The sequence below is a fragment of the Telopea speciosissima genome, chromosome 3, assembly GCF_018873765.1.
Source record: "Telopea speciosissima isolate NSW1024214 ecotype Mountain lineage chromosome 3, Tspe_v1, whole genome shotgun sequence".
In the NCBI taxonomy this organism is placed as follows: Eukaryota; Viridiplantae; Streptophyta; class Magnoliopsida; order Proteales; family Proteaceae; genus Telopea; species Telopea speciosissima.
This window is the reverse complement of record NC_057918.1, coordinates 9,119,753-9,141,160: the sequence shown is the minus strand read 5'-3', so window position 1 is coordinate 9,141,160 and position 21,408 is coordinate 9,119,753. Positions and strand designations below refer to the sequence as shown.

Genomic DNA, 21,408 nt, shown 5'->3' with positions numbered 1-21,408 from the left:
TGAAACCCTTTTGGGAAAAAACAAAATTTCCTTTTTTTTTTACATTTTTGTCTTGGTTTTCTATTCTTTTGCAAATATTTAACAAACCCAATACGGATACCTAGCCAGACTTCCATGTCTTTTACCAAACCCAAGAAAGCTTTTCATTTTAATTCTCTAAAATACTGATATATACAGTCACAAACAGCCTTTTTAAGGATAATAAAGAATGTCAAAATGGAATAAGAGAAGGGGAGGAGGAGGAGGAGGAGGAGGGGGCCTCATGGGTTTCATGATAATTCTCTCCATGTGAAGACTGGAGAGTGTTGTTATCATCATTCCTCTGAGAGATATGGCACGCAATACCTTGGATTTTCTCACTCCTTTCAACACCAACACCCAACAGCAATCATCATGTCCTCTCACTCTCACCACCACCTTCCCTTCCTCTCATCATCAACCCTTCCCTCTACTAACTCACCATCATTACTTCCTCACCAATAACAACAACAAAGGCAATAAGGAAGCTGAGAAGATCTGAAGATGAAGAAGAAGATGGATGGGTTCACTGAAGAAGAAGAAGAAACTAATTAACCCTAGTTCCCTCCTTTCATTTTCTTCTCCTTCAAATCACCTTCTCATCTCTTCTTTTATTTCTTGGGGAATCAAGCATCTCGGTCCGATCATTTGCTAGATCAAGCAAATCACACGAGTTATGGGTTTCTTTTGTTTTGTTGTTTTGCTTATATAAAAGTTTAAGGGTTTTTTTTTTTTTTGGTGTGTTTATTTCTCTGGTTTTAATTTCTTGTTTGTTTGCTTTGATACTCTTATGTTTTGGTGCAAGTTAATTTCTTGTATGTATTTATGAAATGAGATTATAATAAAGTTTCAACTTACATAAACCAAGAGAAGGATCTTCATCCTGTTATATTAGGGTTTGAGGTTCTTATTAGCTTAAGAGAGAGACAGAGAGAAAGTGGTTATATTAATTTTCTCTTTGATATCTTCATGTAAGGTTTGATACCATTTACATATATAATCCATTTTTGTGTTGTAAGGTTGATGATGCTCTCCTAGCTTCTTCTTGGCTTGATGGACATGCATAATATATACATACCACATGAGCATGAGCATGCATATAAGATTATGTATATCATTCATGGCATGGGTAGAATCTTTAGATTGTAGTTCTCTTGCATCTTTCCCATGGGTTGTGTTTAAAAGCTTAGAGAAGAGAATTACAGGCAAAAACCCAGCAAGTGAATTCCAGTATAAAAGGAGTTTCTGCTGTTTTACACCACTCTTGTGCTGTGGGAGAAGCAGATTTTAGAATCACATCAGTATATAATTTAAGGCTGTGTTTGGTATATATTCTTGGAATGTATTCTAGCTAAGTCGATTTCATATTCTCGGATGATAAAAATAGTTGTTTTTATCGTTCAAGAATGCAAAATTGACCTAAAATGCGTTCCAAGAATACATACCAAACACATGACTAAGTTACGCTAAGTTGTAAGATGGTCTTCCTCATTTGCATTCATGAAATTAATAAAGCTTTTCTAAGCTCAAAGCTGAGAGGAACCATCTCCTAATCTGCAATATATATATATTGGAATCAATAGGGAAAAGATGGATATATACACACTGGAAATGCAATGCCTTTTGCAGTTCAGAAGTAATAGGTTCACTGTAATTACTGTGATGCTTGATGTTTGCCTTATAGTAATTTGGATAAAATGATTCTTTGTTTTTTTTCAAATTCAGAAAAAAATTAGTGGTTATTAAATAAAAAAAAATTCCATAAAAATGTTACTCATACTATTCTAAGATTTGGATGGTGTGTGAAGGGTATGGATGAACAGTCAAGGGGTATTATTGACTTTGTATATTAGGGGCTAGAAGTTTTATGACCTTAGATGGGTGTACATTTCCTTCACCCACGGTGCATGAAAACTTTTTCCTATAATCAATGGCACAAAGACAATGTATCATGACCTTCTATAAGAAATATGGAAACTCAAAAGTGTTGTTTCATTTCCAATTGCATGAACAACTACAGTTAATTAAAGCCCTAGACAGTCGGTAACGGCGTGGAGTGTATGGTTGACGGCCTTCCTATGAGAGATCAATTGAGGAAAAGGAACACCTCGGTTGCCCCCTTTTGTAGTTTCTGTTGGATGGGGTTGGAAAGTAGGGATTACCTATTCTTCGAGTGCTCCTTTCCTTAACATCTTGAGACTTTTCTGTCCCTCTAGAAGTCATGTGAGGAGTGTCATTCTAGAGGCTCAATGGGCCAGTAAGTCTTTTAAAGGGGATTCTATTGGATGTATTGCCAAGTTTACATTCTGTTATGCCATCGTTCACATTTGGAAGAAGAGGAATTTTCACAAAATTTCAGAATAAAATCAGACCCGATCGACCATCATTAAATATATTCGGGCTGATGTAGTGGACCAATGACAAAAACACACATGATAAATGTGAGCGGAAGTAGGAAACACCTTAGGCTCAGAAACATTGTTCCCTACATTTCTTTCATTACTCATTTTGACTCACCTAGACTTGGCCTAACTCGGTCGGACGGACTCAGTGTGTGTAGAATCAGGTTTCCTAGAAGCTTCCCGCCTATTCCAAGTAGAAATAAGTTTTTTATTGATAAAGTAAAGTGAGTTGGGGAATGAAATTGAGTGGGTGAAAATAGAAATATTAAAATAAAAATAATGAAAAAAAATTCAGATCCTCTGAACAAATAACTGACACCATAGTCTGAAACGCAGACCATGGAAATTGAACCATCAGATAAACTTATCAAGTTTAATTAATTGAATCCGATTATGAATCAATAGCCAACCGATTGAATAGAACTGTGTTCATGCTCCGATCTACAAGGCCCGATTATCAAAAGGGCAAAAATGAATCACAACACCACGTTCCATTGGGATCTTTATCACCCCTAGTACTGGGGACGGTCAAGTGTCATCATGCGGCTGAACACCACCCATGTGTGCATGGTGGGACCCACTGTGCACACAAGGACAGTGCCCCAACTGCATGATGCGCACTTGACCGCCCCCAATAATGGGGGCGATAATTTTCCCGCTCCATTGTAACAGAGTAAGAAGGAAGGATAGTTGTGATCATCATTGTGAGAAGGAATGACCGTAGAAGGGAATCACCTTGACCATCTCTTTCTACTCAAGTTCCCTAAAAGACAAATGGGGCAATCGGCAACGAGGATCTTTGGGTTGTAATCGTTGGGAGGCAATGGATTTAGATGAAAAGGAACCTGATGTAACTATTGCGCTAAAATTCCTTCAACCAGTGTAATGTGGTTGGAACGAAGTGGCTGTCTGGGGTTCTATTCATGCCCCGGTAATCCGAGGACTTCTCAAGGACAGCAAACAGACAAATGACCCAAACAATGAGGTAAAATTGCACTTGGATTACTTGTCGTAAACGATCTACAGTGCAAATAAAAAAGGTGCATAAAGCAAAATAAGAAAAACCTTAGATTCACACCATCTTACAAGAAAGAACAATGCAAGGAAAGTAAAGATAAGTAGAAATTGCAGGTTTGTTATGTGTTTGATTGATGTCGTCTCCTTGCTCCCCCTGCTTATTTATATTGTAAGTGTAACCGCAAGAAACGGTTTCCTTGATTATCGGCCTGGACTGTGCCAAGTTCAAGCGACCACTCCTTCCCAGTTCAAACTGTAGAGAAACTGCCTGTAGTGGTAACCGCCCTTGCCTTGGCCGACGAAACAATTTGACCGAAGGCGCCAAGATGCCAACGATCATCCCGCTTGGCCGGGCTGCCCTGTGGCTGAAGATCCCATCTGACCGTAGCAGGTAGAGCGAAAACTGGGTGTAAACAGTAACAAGGCCAGTGAGGAGGATCACCCTTACTATGGGAGTCAATCAGTTGGGTCGAATCAGTTTCAGACCAAGAATAGGTGAATTTGAAATCAAACCAATAAGGGAACAGTTTCGGTCCGGTTGGATGCAATTCATTTTGGTTTTCTCTTATCGGGTTGTTATTGTCTTGATATTGGATTCAGTCCGATTTAGGTTTGATTTGCCATGTATATATGCATAATTATGAGGAAAAACATGCATGTTGTTTATGGTTTTTGGGTTTGATATTGTTTTCTTATCGGTTTATATTGGTTTGGGTTCAATTCAGTCTGATTTTCCATGTTCTATATGGTTTTCGATTGGTCCGGGGTGATTTGGTTTTCAGCCGGTTCCATAATACCCCAAACCAAAACCGTCACGATAAGGAATTGATTTTGTTCAATTTGGGCTTTTTGTTCGATTTGACCAATTTGCTTTAGGGTTTAATCATTTATACAAAAAAAAAAAAAAAAGAGTTATTTAATCATCTCTTGTCTTATTGTAAGGTGTAACCTTCTTTTAATCATCTCTTGTCTTATTCCTAAACCTTATTTAATACAAGGGCAAAAGATCATTGTTTGGTTGTACAATGCGGGCAATGAGAGTGCAAGCAGGGGCGTCAACATAGATGTAATTTTTTTTTATTTCATGAGGGATAGAATGGTACTTTCATATGTTCATGTGCTTGGGCACGCACAAGAGCCACATGACCAAATATCGTTCTTTTTTTTTTTCCTAATACAATGTTTAATGATGGTAGTGGGCGAGCCTTGGCACAATGGTTAAGTTGTGTTATTGCAACCTCGTCGCATTATAATAAATAAGCCAAATATTCTTTGTGTCGGGGGCGCAAGCTGCGCCCAAACACATGGGGGTGGGCAAAATGACCACCCTGCCCCCCTAATGATAGGAATACCCAGCCCATGTGTTTGGATGCAGGCTGCACTACGGCACAGAGAACATCATCCCTAATAAATAATAGGAACCACATTGATATTTTTCTCTTCTATTTTGATTATGTGGACCCCCATATGAATGATACCATTTCCTAATCCCTTATTGGTTATAGTGTAGAGAATACAGATACCTTCTTACACTACCCTTGTAAACATATAAGAAACATCTCCCTATTTCATTTTACAAAATCTTCCATTCAACCAAGAAAGTTGAGACTCGAGACTCGAGACTCTGTGAGTTAAAACTCACGCTGGGGCAGAGTAAAAAGACCAAAAACACCGACTCTCCTGAAAAGGTTTTCTCAATTAATTCTACAAATCGAGGATAACAAGATCATTTGACTTAGATTGCTGCCTTGGTGGTGGCTAGTGGTTCAGACCGTTTGCGTTCTTTGTTATCGCCGACTTACTTAACGAGTGGCGCGCAAGGCCTTGAAGTAAAGCTTTTAATTTGTCTCATTTCATCGTTTCAGTTCAGTTCAGTTCAGAGAGACACAGAGAGAGAGAGAGAGAGAGATTGTGCGTGTGTGTCTCTATTTGGTGAGTTTTGTTTTGGAAGGCAAAGACGCAAAGAGATCATGACTCTTCAGGCGTCCTGTTACAGTGTTGGAATCCCAAGCTTTGTGACTTCCCCAAGTCGTTCCCGCCATATAATCCGGGCGAAAGGTAAGAACGATTTGATGTGTAAGATATTTAGGGTTGTTTTCCATGTATGATCATTCTTTTTCTTTCAATGGATGTAAAGTAAACCATTTCTGGCTTTGTGTTTACTGCTCTGATTCGCTTCTTCTTTCAACGTTTACGGTTTTGGAGTTTTATTGTGTTTTGCCGGTGGCAATCGCTCCTTACCATGCTGCATCTGTTTTTTTTTTTTTTCCTCGGTCAATCTGTTTGGTATCTCTGAGAAGAGCAAAACAGACTCGATTCATCAATTAATTCCATCCTTTACTACTTTAAGGATCATGTAACATTCAATCTTCAAAGATACGATGTGGATGTCAGTTGCATTCCAATCTGATCGTTGACGGCTAAATAGCTCAATGTCGTGCATATGCTTTTCTAAATCCTTCTCCTTGCGATTTTGAATTATCTGTTGCTAATTGAAGCATTTGAAATTTTGAATCACACATTTGAATAACGAAAGCACTTAAATTAAAGCAATGTAAAGATGCATGTTGAGTGAAGTCACTTGGTGCATCCAAATGGGCACTATGGAAAATGGTTAAAGAAGGGAATTCGGAGGTGAAGGTCTTGTCCAGAGATACAATTATATGCTGGTTACTGAAAGAAGAGGGCCCTGGAGAGGAGAAAAGAACATTGGAAGACTCTCTCTCTCTCTCTCTCTGGGAAGAAAATTGGAGGGTCTTTTCCTTTCTTTGAAAAGGCATTGAGCTTTATCAAGGCTTTGTCTGGCTACAAGTTAATGGAAAAGAAGGGAACTGAAATTACTTTTAAAAAGCAGATGAAAACTTTTAATTATCTATACAATTAACTAAAAATCTTTCCAAATGTAATTGAACTTTTCAAATAGATTCCTTAGCCATGTCATATCCGAGTAATTTGTCAAGAAGTGAAGTAAAATATTATTACTGTATTTATTAAGCTTTCGAAATAGTTATACAATCATTGTTGGTAGTGATAGTTTCTATTTTAATTTTTGTTTAGATTACAATTCCCTTTCCTTCACTTTACTTCTAGCTAAACGGGAAAACAAATTACACTGTACAAGAAGCTGGGAACCCAAGAAAGAGAGAGGGTGGAACCATCCCTTATATGAAAATATGGTTAATAGGAATCAGCATTAAACAGATACAAATATTTGTGTACAGAAGTTGGATTTGTATATTCTCTGATGTCATCATTTTGATCATTAAGTACATGGGTTAAATTGGAGCTTATCATTTACAAAAAAGAAGCCTACTGGATATGCCCTTATCTTCTGCAATACGACGCAGTAAATTTAGCAGGATGGCAAGATTTACATTATCTTGTCAGTTTTGTGGTTTGATAATTTAGACACAACAGCCTTCTTTCTTCTTTTTTTATTTTTAAGTAGATCCAAGTTTGAAGTCATATATATACTTGTTTTTTTCTTTTTCATATGTTTGAGTATTACAACAGTGTTCCTTGGCTATTGCAGTGGATCCCTCAGAGAAGTCTGTTGAAATAATGAGGAAGTTCTCAGAGCAGTATGCTCGTAGAACTGGCACATATTTCTGTGTTGATAAAGGAGTCACTTCAGTTGTTATCAAGGTATATGGAATCGCTAATTAGATGCATATTCATGATATATGGTGACCATTATGCTTCACATGAAACCGATTACTTTTCTGTCTCTGTTAATCTTCAATTTGGATATTTGAATGTTCACACAAATATTTATGTAGTTTCTTGTTAAGTTTTTTATTTTCTTACAGAATATTACTGATGCAGATTCATCATCAAATAGGGCTTGTTTCATTGGGAATAAGTCTAGGGTTGGGTTACATACATGTTGGGCCTTTGATCCTATGGGTTTCTAATGTAATAGGCCACTTTTATGGGCCTAAAATATGGGTATATAGGTTGCATACGGGATTAGCCCAATACTTAGTTTATTTTTATGTTTTTTAATTGAACCGGTTCAAATTGGTTGCATCCAATTGGTTCAATTTAAGTGATCATGTGACTTGGTTAAGTGGTCATGTGACAACTTAATTGGTCATGTGATGCAAGTTGGGCTGGATTAGGACTCTATAAGTCCAGCCATGTTTTGAGTCTATTTCCTTTAGTATTCTAGTTTCCTAGTCAATTTAAGTTACCTAATAGGTATAGGGTTAGGCCATTCCTTTTTAGTGCCTAAGTCACTAAGTCTATTTTTGAGTCTTCTATATAAGTTTGTAAGGGAGGCCAACATTAGATACGAATTTGATTAATAAAAATTAGCTTTATACTTGCTGCCATTGTTGCTGCTCTTTGTGAGTGTATATCCTTGTGGATCTCAAGGTGGTAAAGGGTAGGTGGACTCCTGCGACTCCTTGCATTGTGAAGATCGGGAGGCTCTTTCAAATCATCAAGCTGCTGCCATTGTTCTACAATACAGTGAGTTTGAACCTGTTTTCTTATTTTAAACCTTCTTCTATCATCCTTCATCTTCCCTTAGACCTAATCCACAGTCCCCTTCCATCCATCAAACCCTAATCTCCATTAAATCTCTAACTCCTACTACAACTAGGACTCCCTTATAACTACAGATCTGGCCATCAATTTCGAACCATACTTCCAGCCTATATCCCCCACACCTCTCCCTACACTCGACCTTAAACCCAGTCCATAATCCCCACTATATCCCCTCCATTCCTCCACTCCATTAAACCCAAAACCTGCAGTTCAATTCTGTCCAGAATTGCAGAATTTTAAAACCTTCCCAAATCCAATTATTTTTATCTCATAATAACCCCCTAGACCTGCATATTAAAGCCATATAAGACCCATTCCCAAATTCCCATCCTAAACCCTAGAATTAACCTAAATCCTAGTGCTGTCCATTCGAACCAGCAACCCCTTTTGCGATTGATCTTGTTGTCTGGCTCGTAGTAGGTCTCCTACCTACCTAGGACTACATTATTTGGTATCAGAGCTATGGCGGAGGGAAGTTCCAACCAAGCCTTGAAAGACCCACCTCCCTTAGTTTTCAAGACCCGAGTTCGTCTACCCAATGGGAGCACAACCATATTAGTTGTTGATGAGAGGCGACGTAACAACATTATTTCACAATCCGTGGTGGATATGTTGTCCCAATCAGGAGAGATTTGCATCATGCCTACAGGTAAAGTCTTTGTTGAATTTGGATGTTCTTCATACCATGATGGTGCTTGGTGTCAGCCGGTACCACATTCAAAGAGCTTTATTGCAATAGGTGGTGATTGGTTGGACACGCGACAAGGTTGGATTGAACTTGAAAACAACTCGTGTGTCCCTACCTGATCGACACCGTCTATACCATTGTTTTAATCTAGAAGGGTTACAATTAAAGGTGACTACATCGATTGTACAACCACAGGGACTGCCGAACATATCAACTCAAATGCAAGTGGCATCGACTGTGTTTGAAGTTTCACCAATGGTGTATGCACCAACAAAAGATTCTACTAAGGCAGTTTGTGTTGAGGAGATTCAAGAACCTATAGCTAAAGGAATTCAAGTAGGCCAAGCTGCACCAGTAGTTGAGATCATGGTTGAGAAGCTCAGTAATCAAATTGATGTGGAGGTCCAAAGCACAACGGTAGAAGAAACTACTGAAGAGGTTTACACTGAAGAGAGCAAAGTATACAAGGTTGAAGACATGGAAGATAAAGCTGAAGTGGTAGTGAATTGTGATGAAAAGAAAGAGACAGCCCCTATAGCTTCAAAGATGGAAAGTCAACATGTAGAAGACCCTACTGAAGTGGTCAATGTCGAAGAAACCAAAGTAGAAAAAGATGAAACAGCAGAAGATGAAGAGGTGGTTGAGAGCACTCCACAAGAAATTATTAGCATTCAAGATGCTGTTTTTGAAGAGGTGGAGTGATGCAGATTCATCACCAAATAGGGCTTGTTTCATTAGAAATAAGTCTAGGGTTGGGTTACATACATATTGGGCCTTTGATCTCATGAGTTTCTAATGTAATAGGCCACTTTTCTGGGTCTAAAATAGGGGTACATAGGTTGCATACGGGATTAGCCCAATACTTAGTTTTTATTGTGTGTTTTTAATTGAACCGGTTTAAATTGGTTGCATCTAATTAGTTCAATTGGTCTAATTTAAGTGAAGTGATCCTATTGGCTAAGAGGTTCTTATATCCTATTGGCTACTAGGGAATCTTCTTTATTTTAAGTAGTTTAAGTTGTTTTTAAGTCATTAGGACTCTATTTTGAGTCTATTTCAGTTTCCTAGTCAGTTTAAGTTAGCTAATAGGTTAAGGATTGGGTTAGGCCATTCCTTTTTAGTGTCTAAGTCTAATTTTGAGTCTTTTATATAAGGTTCTAAGGGGGCCATATATTGGATACGAATTTGATTAATAAAAATTAGCTTTATGCTTGCTGCCATTGCTGCTGCTCTTTGTGAGTGTATATCCTTGTGGATCTCAAGGTGGATAGGGTGGGTGGTCTCCTGCGACTCCTTGAATTGTGAAGATCGGGAGGTTCTCTCAAGTCATCAAGCTGCTGCCATTGTTCCGGCAATATAGTGAGTTTGAATCTGTTTTTATTTTAAACCTTCTTCTACTTAGACCTAATCTACAATCCCCTCCATCCATCAAACCTTAATCTCCATTAAACCTGCAACTCCTACTTCAACTAGGACTCCCTTATAACTACAGATCTGGCCATCAATTTCGAACCCTACTTCCAGCCTATATCCCCCACACCTCTCCCTACACTCGACCTTAACCCTAGCCCTTAGTCTCTACTTTATCCCCTCCATTCCTTCACTCCATTAAAACCCAAAACCTGCAACACAATTCTGTCCAGAACTGCAGAATTTTAAAACCTTCCCAAATCCTATTATTTTTATACCATATTGACCCACTAGACCTGCCCATTAATACCCTATAAACCCCTTTCCTAATATCCAACCCTAACCCGAGGAATTGACCTAAATCCTAGTGCTGTCCATTCGAACCAGCAACCCCTTTTGTTATTTGATCCTGTTGTTTGGCTCCTAGTAGGCCTCCTACCTATGTAGGACTACATTATGGAGCTTGTGTCTCAAGTATTAGATGCGAAGATTGCTAACACTGAAGACTCTATGGACAGGACATTCACAGTTGCTGCTGATTCAGAAAACGAACACATAGAGTTTGTTATGCTACCATGGTTCTTCAAAGAGAAAGCTCCACGCCTTGGAGATTTTATCCCCAATATTCCTGCTTCACCGGAATTCTGTTTGGGGATGATCAAAGTTGCTGATCACATGTTGATTCCCCCTCATCACTACAAAATTCGAGGACGAATTTTTTCAAGTTGGGGAGAGTTGATGCAGATTCATCACCAAATAGGGCTTGTTTCATTGGGAATAAGTCTAGGGTTGGGTTACAAACATGTTGGGCCTTTGATCCCATGGGTTTCTAATGTAATAGGCCACTTTTATGGGCCTAAAATATGGGTATATAGGTTGCATACGGGATTAGTCCAATACTTAGTTTATTTTTATGTTTTTTAATTGAACCGGTTCAAATTGGTTGCATCCAATTGGTTCAATTTAAGTGATCATGTGACTTGGTTAAGTGGTCATGTGACAACTTAATTGGTCATGTGATGTAAGTTGGGCTGGATTAGGACTTTATAAGTCCAGCCATGTTTTGAGTCTATTTCCTTTAGTATTCTAGTTTCCTAGTTAGTTTAAGTTACCTAATAGGTTAGGGATAGGGTTAGGCCATTCCTTTTTAGTGTCTAAGTCTATTTTTGAGTCTTCTATATAAATTTGTAAGGGAGGCCAACATTAGATACGAATTTGATTAAAAAAAATTAGCTTTATGCTTGCTGCCATTGCTGCTGTTCTTTGTGAGTGTATATCCTTGTGGATCTCAAGGTGGTAAAGGGTAGGTGGACTCCTGCGACTCCTTGCATTGTGAAGATCGGGAGGCTCTTTCAAATCATCAAGCTACTGCCATTGTTCTGCAATACAGTGAGTTTGAACCTGTTTTCTTATTTTAAACCTTCTTCTATCATCCTTCACCTTCCCTTAGACCTAATCCACAGTCCCCTTCCATCCATCAAACCCTAATCTCCATTAAACCTGCAACTCCTACTTCAACTAGGACTCCCTTATAACTACAGATCTGGCCATCAATTTCGAACCATACTTCCAGCCTATATCCCCCACACCTCTCCCTACACTCGACCTTAAACCCAGTCCATAATCCCCACTATATCCCCTCCATTCCTCCACTCCATTAAACCCAAAACCTGCAACTCAATTCTGTCCAGAATTGCAGAATTTTAAAACCTTCCCAAATCCAATTATTTTTATCCCATAATAACCCCCTAGGCCTGCATATTAAAGCCATATAAGACCCATTCCCAAATTCCCATCCTAAACCCTAGAATTAACCTAAATCCTAGTGCTGTCCATTTGAACCAGCAACCCCTTTTGCGATTGATCTTGTTGTCTGGCTCGTAGTAGGTCTCCTACCTACCTAGGACTACATTAAATACTTCATGCATTGATAATCTTGTTGGTGGTATTTCATTTGCTTACGGAGTACTGTTTCATAGGCGCAGTCATTTTAGAGGAGATAGAGTTTTAGCTTTTATGCAACGGTAAGGTTGCTCTATTGCGACCTAGTGGTCACGGGTTCAAGTTGGGAAACAACCTCTCCGCGAAGAGGGGGTAAGGTTGCGTACATTATGACCCTCCCTAGACCCTGCAGTGGCGGGAGCCTCATGCACTAGGTATGCCCTTTTTATAGAGTTTTAGCTTTCTTCCTGACTAAGATTTTCTCAGTTCTGAATCCTGGTTATCTCTACATTGTAGATCAGAGTTGAGTTTTTGTAGCTTATGTAAAATGTAGAAATTAAAAAGTGTTAGAACACAATCGCACAAAATGGCCAAATATGGGATTGAAGAAAGCAACAATCAAGACAATCACAAACACAAACAGATTTACGTGGTTCGGTTTCGCGAGAAACCTACGTCCACGGGAAGAGCAACGGCAAACTTTTCACTGAGCAAAAATGAAGATACAAGTTATTTTGTCTAACCCTAGAATGAGAGAAAAGTGCCCTCTGCGTCACAAACTAAATCTCAACTTTTTCTCCCTTCGGGTCGCACCACAAAATATGTCGGGTCGAGTCGGATCCGCATCGCACTCGGATCCTTGGAATACAAGACATACTCAACAAAAAGATTCAGAATCCTGATTATATCTACATTGAGACCCACTCAGTGAGCTTCATAGGGATGACATCACACCACACCACACCACACATCTTCCTCATATCGATGAAGCTTTAAAGGTACCAAACATTACTGGTTTGCCTCCAAAGTATTGCCATTCAGAAGTGACACTTTGTAAGGTTGAGGATGCTTCCCAAAATCCCAGGTGTTAACTTTGCTCTCTCCACAAAGGTCTTTGAAGTAACATTCACACAACTGCCACTGTCAACAGTACCCTATCTGGAATGATCTTCTGAACACATACGACTGTAGAAGATACAGTGACGCTGCCAATCTTCCCCCTTGATTTCAGCCACCAAGATACGACTAACCATTTGAATCCCGTAAGATTCCTCTGCATTGGTTTCTTCAACATCATCACTGACCGTGTCTCCACCTTCAAGTGGATATAGAAATATATCAGGAAATGAGCTTCTTCCACTTCAGCAACAACATTCACTCTTGAATGTTGTGGACATGCTTTTGCAAAGTGCCCAAACTCTTGACAGTGATTAACATTGAACCTTAGAGTTGCTGGTCATCAGTGCCTTTCCTTTGTTGTCCAAACGGGTAGGTGTTGTGGCATGTATAGGAGCTGTAGTGGTAGACTTACCACAAGAACAACTACAACAACTCAGCCTTTTCCCAACTAAATGGAATCAGCTAGATGGATCCTTGCCCTCCAATCAGCTCTTTTCGAGGCCATACTTGATACAAGGCCTAAGCTATGCATATCTTCCCTTACTATTTCTCCCAGTGTCATTTTAGGCCTACCCATAGCTCTTTTAGTTCCTTCAATTTGAATGAGGTCACTCCTTCGTACTGGAGCATCCAAAGGCCTGTGATGGTGCTCATGCCATCTCAAATGACTTTCTCATTGCTTATCACGTATTGGGGCAACTCCCAGATCAGCTCTAATATGGTCATTCCTTACTTTATCCTTCCTAATTTTGCCACACATCCATCTTGACATCCTAATTTGTGCTACACTTACTTCATCTTTATGACTCTTTTTAAGTGCCCAATTTATCTATATGATGCTTCTTACTTTATCCTTCCTGGTAGACTTAGGTGCTGTGATGCAGAGCTGAAGCCCTACATCCGCAAGAAGAAGAGGAACAAGCAGCTGCACCGAAGCTAGTTCCATACTTATTTATTTGTTTGAAGAGTTTTATGTTTTTAAATTGAACCGGCCCAACCTAGACTTAAGTTACCACTTTTATTTTTTTTGGGTCCACACCACACTCCCACGAATTTAGAAAGGGAGGTGGACTAGTATAGTTGGCTAGGAGTATTCACACTCCTAAGCTGAATAGGTGTAAGGCCTTTAGGTCACTATTTAAGCAATGAAAACATTGGAGCTCCTCACTCTCCACTTTTGCAATTAAAAACTGCTTGCAAGCTGCTGCAACTTCTCTTCCATTGTGAAAGTTTGTTTTGTGTATGAACAAAGCTGGTGGGATTGGTGTCTGATCCAATCGACACCTTGCGGTGTGAAGCCTGGGTGGTTCGTCTTCAAGTTTACTTCAAGTTCTGTCTAAGATCTAATTTTATTCAAGTTTCATCCTCAAACAAGCTGCTGCCAAGAGTAATCTGCAACTATGGTAAGTTTGAGACATCCCCATCCCCAACCCTAGTGCCTTTCCCCCTTTTTATTTACAATTTCCCACAACCCTAAATCACCCACAGACCAACACAACTATCATCTCTGCCCCAAATTTGGATCGAACTTTCCCCTCCTCAGTTGGGAAACTCGATCAGAGTTTGATCCCCAAACTCCCACTCAAACCCCGGAAAACCCCACTTCCATTAAAATCCCATAAACTCTAATTTCTGCCCATTCCATGCTAGCCATCAGAACATCACCCCAAGCTGGCCGAGTGCTCCATTCCCTCTAGGGAACACTCGATCCAAACCTGGTTCCAATCCCTTCACCCTAAGCTCTCGATCCCTCTAATTTCCAATTTCCAAATATTAAACCTAACCTGCTGTCACCTAAGTTTACACACTTCGGCCCATCAAAACATTTTAGGACCTTCACTGATAGACTCTCCTACACCTGCCTAGCATAACTAACACCTCAAATCCTTAATTTTGACCTAATCGGACCACCAATTCATATCAGATCCTGGTTTACTGGCTCCTAGTTGGTCTCCAACCAATCTAGGACTACATTATGCTGGAAAAAATTTCTTGTTCTCCCCAGCCTCCTCCTTGGAGGTGTTATCAGCTCTTTTGCTCGAATAGCTTTCTTAAAACAATCTTGAACATTGACAACATTTGTAACACCTGGGTGTCGTTTTCTCAAATTTCTCCATGTATTTAGCCACTGACATATTACAGTGACGAAGAGAATTCAGTTGATCCTGTAGTCGGGCTCTGGATGTTGGTGGTAAGTATTTGTTACCCAGATCTTCGTTCATCTCCTCCCATGTAACGTGTTCTCTACCACGGTCTTCAAGGTCCCTCTCATAGGTACTCCACCATTCACGTGTTGAACCAACTAACTTAGTTCAAGCCAACTTCATCTTTCTTGTCTCAGATAACTTGAACCAATCGAAGTAGTCGTCCAAGCTTGCCAAATCAATCATAGAAGACGAAGACATTATAAGTGATGATACTGAAGACCAATCATGGTCATACTCATGCTACTAAATCTCGTTTCGTTTCGGTGTTTCGGTCTGACCGAAATTTCCGAGATACCGAAATTTTGTCGCGAAATATGGTATTTTTCTGTGGGTGTAAAATGCCAAAATGACCAAGATTTCCGAAATTTTCGAAACGAGATTACCGAAATTACCGAGATTTTCGAAATTTCCGAAACAAGATGACCGAAATTTCCGAAATACTCAAAATATTGCACGTGACTTTTTCAATATCTCGCGATATATCTTGAGTCCACGATATTTCATCGATATCTCACGAGATATCGTCAAAATATGGTATTTTTCCATTTCGGATTGGTATTGTATCTCGGGCAGCTCGAGATATACGAAATTTGGCGAAATATCGCCGAAATTTCGCGAGATTTTGAACTATGGTCATACTTGCCATTGTACTACTTTCTATGTATCGTCAGCGCGTCGAGGGATTACACCATGCTACCATTAATAAGTCCATACATGTTCTTCAAAAGTCGGCTGGACTGTAAGGTCTTTGTGGACTGCTTCCTGTGAACCTCTGGTTGCAATGTATTTGGTGTCCATAATTTGAATTAATTCTAGAAACAGTTAGCCTTTACCTATGACACTACTTGGGAGCTTCTTCAGTGACTGGATATTTACGTTTCTAAGTTGATAGGTATGCAACCTGTGCTGCTGGATCAGAAGAAGAGTTCAAGCTTGCAACTCCCCCTTGATATTAGTTGATAGATTTTATCTTTCATGCGATGCACAAACTGTATTTGGACATCAAGTTCCACATATCATTGTCTCTCTATTTTATTTATACATCATTCTAGTCTGCTCATATAAATCCAATTAATTTGAGTAAGCAAAAAAACATGTACAACTAAAAGCAATTTATGGTGGAATTTACCCAGGGTTTGGCAGACCATAAGGATTCATTGGGAGCACCACTTTGCCCTTGTAGGTAAATATTTTTCTCATTGATCTTGTTGTATAATTATATTCCTCTGCCTTTTTTCCCTATTGAAAATCACACCTGCTGAATGGGATCAAGATGGATTTTGTTGCGTTTCTCATGTCATAACCTTGGTAACTCTGACTTTATATTTCAGGCATTATGATGACAAACCTGCAGAGGCAGGACAGGGCTTTTGGAACTGTCCATGTGTTCCTATGAGAGAGAGGTAGATATTTCTTAACTTGAACTGGTATAAACTATACCTTACCTGGCAAATTCTGCTTCTTTTTTGGTGTGTGTTTTGGGGTGTTTTTTTTTTTTTTTTTGGGGGGGGGGGGGGGGTTGGGAGACCTGCTACTGTGTAACTCTTGCTTTGAATAACATTATTACTCTTGTGTATAACATGAAAGAGTTATTTCCTATATAAGCTTCCTTTATACAATTGGCTTCTATTCCATGGCACATTTAATGAATCAGGATCAGATGCTGAAAATTCATTTGTGTTTACCCTCTGAAAAATGTAGGGTATATTTCTTATATTTTTTAAAGTTTTGTTACTCTCATGATTCATGCTTTTGAATTATTCGCTGGTATTTTTATTAATATGCTAGTCTGTCTTCCCACTTCGTTTTCTCTATTTGTCATTAAACATTCTCTTTCGAGCCTTCAATCTAAGATTGTCTTTCTTTAATCAGCTAGTTCATTGCTTGAAAAGTGAGCCATTAAAAACAAAAGTCTGTGATACTTTTTTTTTGGACTAATGAAAGTGGAACCACATTGTACACCTCTGGGCAGCGAATCTAAATATGATTTTTGGTCAATGATGTTTGCATCATTCAAGTGTTTGTTTTGCTAGAAGTCATGTGGATTACTAATTACCCAGCTTCATTGAAAGATATCCTACATGAAGATGTCTTGATTCTTAAGAGGAAGTGAACTCAAGTTCTGTCTATTGTCAAATGAAATCAAGTTGTTGAGTACAACTGGATGTACACTGCAGTATTCATGGATTTATTTTCAGAAAGAGTGGAGGCTAAACTCTTTTCGAATGTATTCACGTTTGATAAAATGGTAAACAATAATCTAGTTCCTTTTTTTTTTTTTTGGAAAAACACCAGAACTTCAGGACCCTAGGCCAGCCCTTTAGAATTTCATTGAGTCAATCCAAAAGAAACAGGGGGAGGGGGAGGTGAGAATTGAGATGCCGCCTTACCCTTAACCCAAAAAATCTTACCAAGACTCATCATTTGGCTTGAGAGTAGGCTGATATTGATCTGCCATCTGCAAAGTAGTCATGGCCCAAACCCCAAAGCAAGTTCCGAGAGCTTACTTTTAAGAGTTTTGTTTGTTTGTTTTGGGTCTAGATATGCTGATGATGGTTGTTTTTTAACATGTAGCAGGAAGTGGGACACATTCCTCACCAGAAAAGCAAAATATCAGCGCGTCCAAGTTCTTGTTATTCTAGCTTAACATTTTTAGTTTCTAGAAGGGCCATGGTAAATGTGACTTTATGAAGTAGTGCATTGTTATCAGAAAACATGATGAAAATTGTGATGCAGGATTGGTATGGGGAATCCTCTCGTACCACTGGCCTGCTCAAGGGAGAGAAATGAGTACAAAGTAATGGATTGCGTAGAAAATTTGGACAGGGGAGAAGTGAGCATTTAAAGCCTATTGCGAAAATCAGTTATGGTTCATGGCCTTGTATAGTTGGAGCCAGTGTGGCAATCATAGATTTGGAGACGGGTCTTGTTAGAGAAACTGGAGATGCTAGGTGGAGGGTTTTCAGATTTGTATTAAACTTGAAAGTTGAAAGGATGAAAAAGAATGGCAAACAAGGGATGCTGTTGGGACATATGGGATTTCTTCATTCAGATAGAGAGTTTTCTAGTTAGGATGTTTTGGAGAGAAAGGTGAAAATTGTAGGCTGTTACCTTGGGGTATGAATAAGCCAGTGAGGTATTTGGGCTCGGATTAGTGTTGAGGACAAGAGTTCAGGAAACAAAAGAAAGAAAAAAAAATGTGAACCAGTTTTTTAAGAACTTAGAGAAGAGAGAGAATCAGATTCAATAGAATAGAGAAAACGACACTAACTACTAGATATAACAAGAGGTGTAAATTAGAAGTTCAGAGAATTATTAGAAAGGAACAAAGAAGTGATAAAAGAGCAAGATCAAGGAAGAACATTGCCTAGGGTTTCTTGCATGAGGCCTTGCTCCCAAAACAATTCAGACCCAAATTTTTTCAACTATATTAGCTCTTACTGAGTTACCAGGCTATGGCCCTTGACATAATCTCTTCATTAAACTGAAAAGGTGACTTACCCTGTACTAAAATGAGTTTAGCCAATAACCAAATATAAACTCTCTTATAATGTGAAGAAACTTACAACTATGAACCTCAATGACTTCCAATAAATAAATAAAAGAGTCACTTTCATCACAATTTGTCATTTTTGGATTTTTCATGAGGCATCAGCCTAAAAAAGCATGGGAGATGGTCAAGAAGTGAATTTAATGTTTCATAAAATTACAAGAATGTCATTCTACTGTATTGGAATCCACTGTCATTCTTGTAATTTTTCTGTTGACTTTATCTCCAATTCTTTTTTTTTCCCCACTTTATCATCCATGTTACCTCACTATTTGAACCAAAATGAGGTTTTGATCCAGCTCTTATACAAGATTAAACATTAAATATTTATAAGGATAAATACATCTTTGCAGAACTAGGATAATAGGATTGTTCCTGCATGAGTAACATTTGGAGACTTGATTTCCTTAAAAATGAAGATATGGAACTGGGATGCAACAGAATGATCTACTCTCTGGATGATATTTATGTGTATATTGAGCTTGGGTTTATACAAATTTCTCTAGTTTACAAATTTGGCCAAGCCTTGTATCTCAATGGAACATTATCTTGGCAGGAAGGAGTGCCACTGCATGTTATTCCTAACACCTGAAAATGATTTTGCTGGCAAGGAGCAGGTATTTTTCTAACCCTTCCATAAAAGTTCTGCTTTTGCAGTTAATTTCCATGCTTGTGCTAATAGCTTAGTACCTAAAACCCAAAGTTTGTGTGTCAAATTTAATCTTTAGGATTATTCCCTACTAAAACCTGTATTCTACTTCCAATAAACCTTATCCAGATTTTTCATGCACTCCATTATTCCCCTTGCTTTCCATTTATAGATGTAGCACCCATTTCATGTTTGTGGAAATGCGTTAGAGTGAGATTTTCTTTCCATCCTATAATTATGGTTAGAACTCTTAAATTGTGAAATCCTACAAAGTGTATAATTGATACTGTGACCACAACTCTGATTTGATTAAATTGTAAAATTTGGGGGGGGGAAACTGACGACACTGGAATATCATGATACTGAAACTAAACTCTATACAATTGGACACAATTCTCTCTATTTCGGTTTCCTTGGGGGAAGAGAAAGAGTGTGGAAATCTAGCACAATCTAGTCATGGTCCTTTTCTGGAGTTACCTAAGTTGGTAGATTACTTAATTATTACTTTGTCATTGTTGCTATTATTATTCCATTTTAGTTCTTGATCTCATGATGTTGTTTCTCTCTATGCAGACCATCTCCTTGGAAGAAATCACGGAAACAACAGCAAATATATAACCATCTAGGATGTTAACTTCACTACTTTGAATTATGCCCAATTGTGTGTACATTCATATCCTTTTCAATGATGGGTCCTGCTATTTTCTGTCTTAATCTTGTGTCTAATTTTCTCTTTCCTCTTTTGCTGTTTTTGAGTAAGAGCAGTTTTGGCCTTAGTGTTTAACAGTCTTATCTACGCCTATGAGAGTTTTGAGTGCCCCATAACAAACAGATTCCCCTCAGTGGTTTTGCTTGGCACCCACCCAGTCATCTGCAAAATCCTGCTTCCATGGAGACCCTATTTTCAGGAATTCTCATTTGGGCCTAGCAAAGAAACTTGATTAAATTGAATTATCTTCTGGGACTGGCAGCAGATTGGAAGCTAAAAAAAGGCCCTTTGCACTAGAGAAGGCACTGGTTAATGGCTAAGGCTTGAGTAGTTGAATTAGCACTGCAAGGAATTGTCCGAACTAGGGTGCAATTTGGACTGCCAAGCCCACCCCACTCAAAGTCTGCCTGGACATTTCAGGGCCAGAGCCAGGATTTTTCCTTATAACCAAACGGAAACTGAGGCGGTGTTCAACAAATAGGTTTTCGCAGGAATCTTATTATTCCGTTTGGTGACGTGAACTAATTCAAATTGAGTGGCCATCGTGAACAGTAACAAGTCGACGCGGCACATGGTGAACCAGTCCGTAACCATTACGAAAGAAGAAAGAAAAAATCAAACAATTCCACCCTGCGTCACGTCGTACTTCAAAATCTGAGATATTTCCCCAACCCTTTTTGACTAAAGGGAATATTACACTTTACACTTGACTATGACTAGCGAAGCTAAGAAGTAAGACCTTGCTACTTGCGCGGGGGTGCACCGTTGACTCTAATCTTTCATCCAATGGTTATGTATGGTCATCTATCAAGCACCGTCTGTATACAAATTTTTTTTTTTAACTTTTAATATAATAATATGGGAAAAAGAACTCTGTACGAAAGTGTAGCCTATATCAACATTTCCATACAAAAAGATAATTCTAACCCTTTGTTTTGAGGAGGAGAGAGATAAACACATGGGAGTGTTGGTGTAGACCATACTCTAGATAGAAAACTATTTTCTATAAAAACACACATGTTTTTTATAATGATATATAGTGATAAGTCACTTACAAATTATTTTTCAAAACTCAATTTTACTTTTGATATAAATAACTTTTATGAATAAAATAAGGGGCAATGAAAAGATTTCAAATTCTAAATACACTTATAAAGGCGTCATTTAGACATTCCCTTTTACTAATCTCCTTTGAATCCTCTCCATATATCAATGGATAAATTACACCTAAGATCTCTAACATTGAAAGAAATTATATCCGATACCTTATGTTTTAAATATTATGTTTTGTTTGATAATTGTTATGTTTGTAGTATTTTCTCTTTCCATATTTCTAATTTTATTCATATAGTGTCTTCTTCTCTAT

At 38.6% G+C, this 21,408-nt stretch overlaps 1 protein-coding gene across 1 annotated transcript; it reads left to right on the top strand.

Annotated features, from left to right (window-relative positions):
• The first annotated feature begins 5,320 nt into the window (after positions 1-5,320).
• LOC122653492 (ferredoxin-thioredoxin reductase catalytic chain, chloroplastic) lies at positions 5,321-20,038 on the top strand. Its single transcript, XM_043847341.1, has 6 exons — positions 5,321-5,495; positions 6,970-7,082; positions 16,268-16,317; positions 16,466-16,537; positions 19,241-19,301; positions 19,907-20,038. Exons 1-6 carry the CDS (start codon positions 5,408-5,410, stop codon positions 19,949-19,951), a joined length of 429 nt encoding a protein of 142 aa, XP_043703276.1. The 5' UTR covers positions 5,321-5,407; the 3' UTR covers positions 19,952-20,038.
• Positions 20,039-21,408: the final 1,370 nt, after the last annotated feature.

What these genes read in the sequence shown, in the direction of transcription:
- LOC122653492 (XM_043847341.1), top strand. Translation starts at nt 5,408, where the DNA reads ATGACTCTTCAGGCGTCCTGTTACAGTGTTGGAATCCCAAGCTTTGTG. An exon ending in TCACTTCAGTTGTTATCAAG is followed by an intron (nt 7,083 to 16,267) that starts GTATATGGAATC and finishes GAATTTACCCAG; the next exon opens with GGTTTGGCAGACCATAAGGA. An exon ending in GCACCACTTTGCCCTTGTAG is followed by an intron (nt 16,318 to 16,465) that starts GTAAATATTTTT and finishes TTTATATTTCAG; the next exon opens with GCATTATGATGACAAACCTG.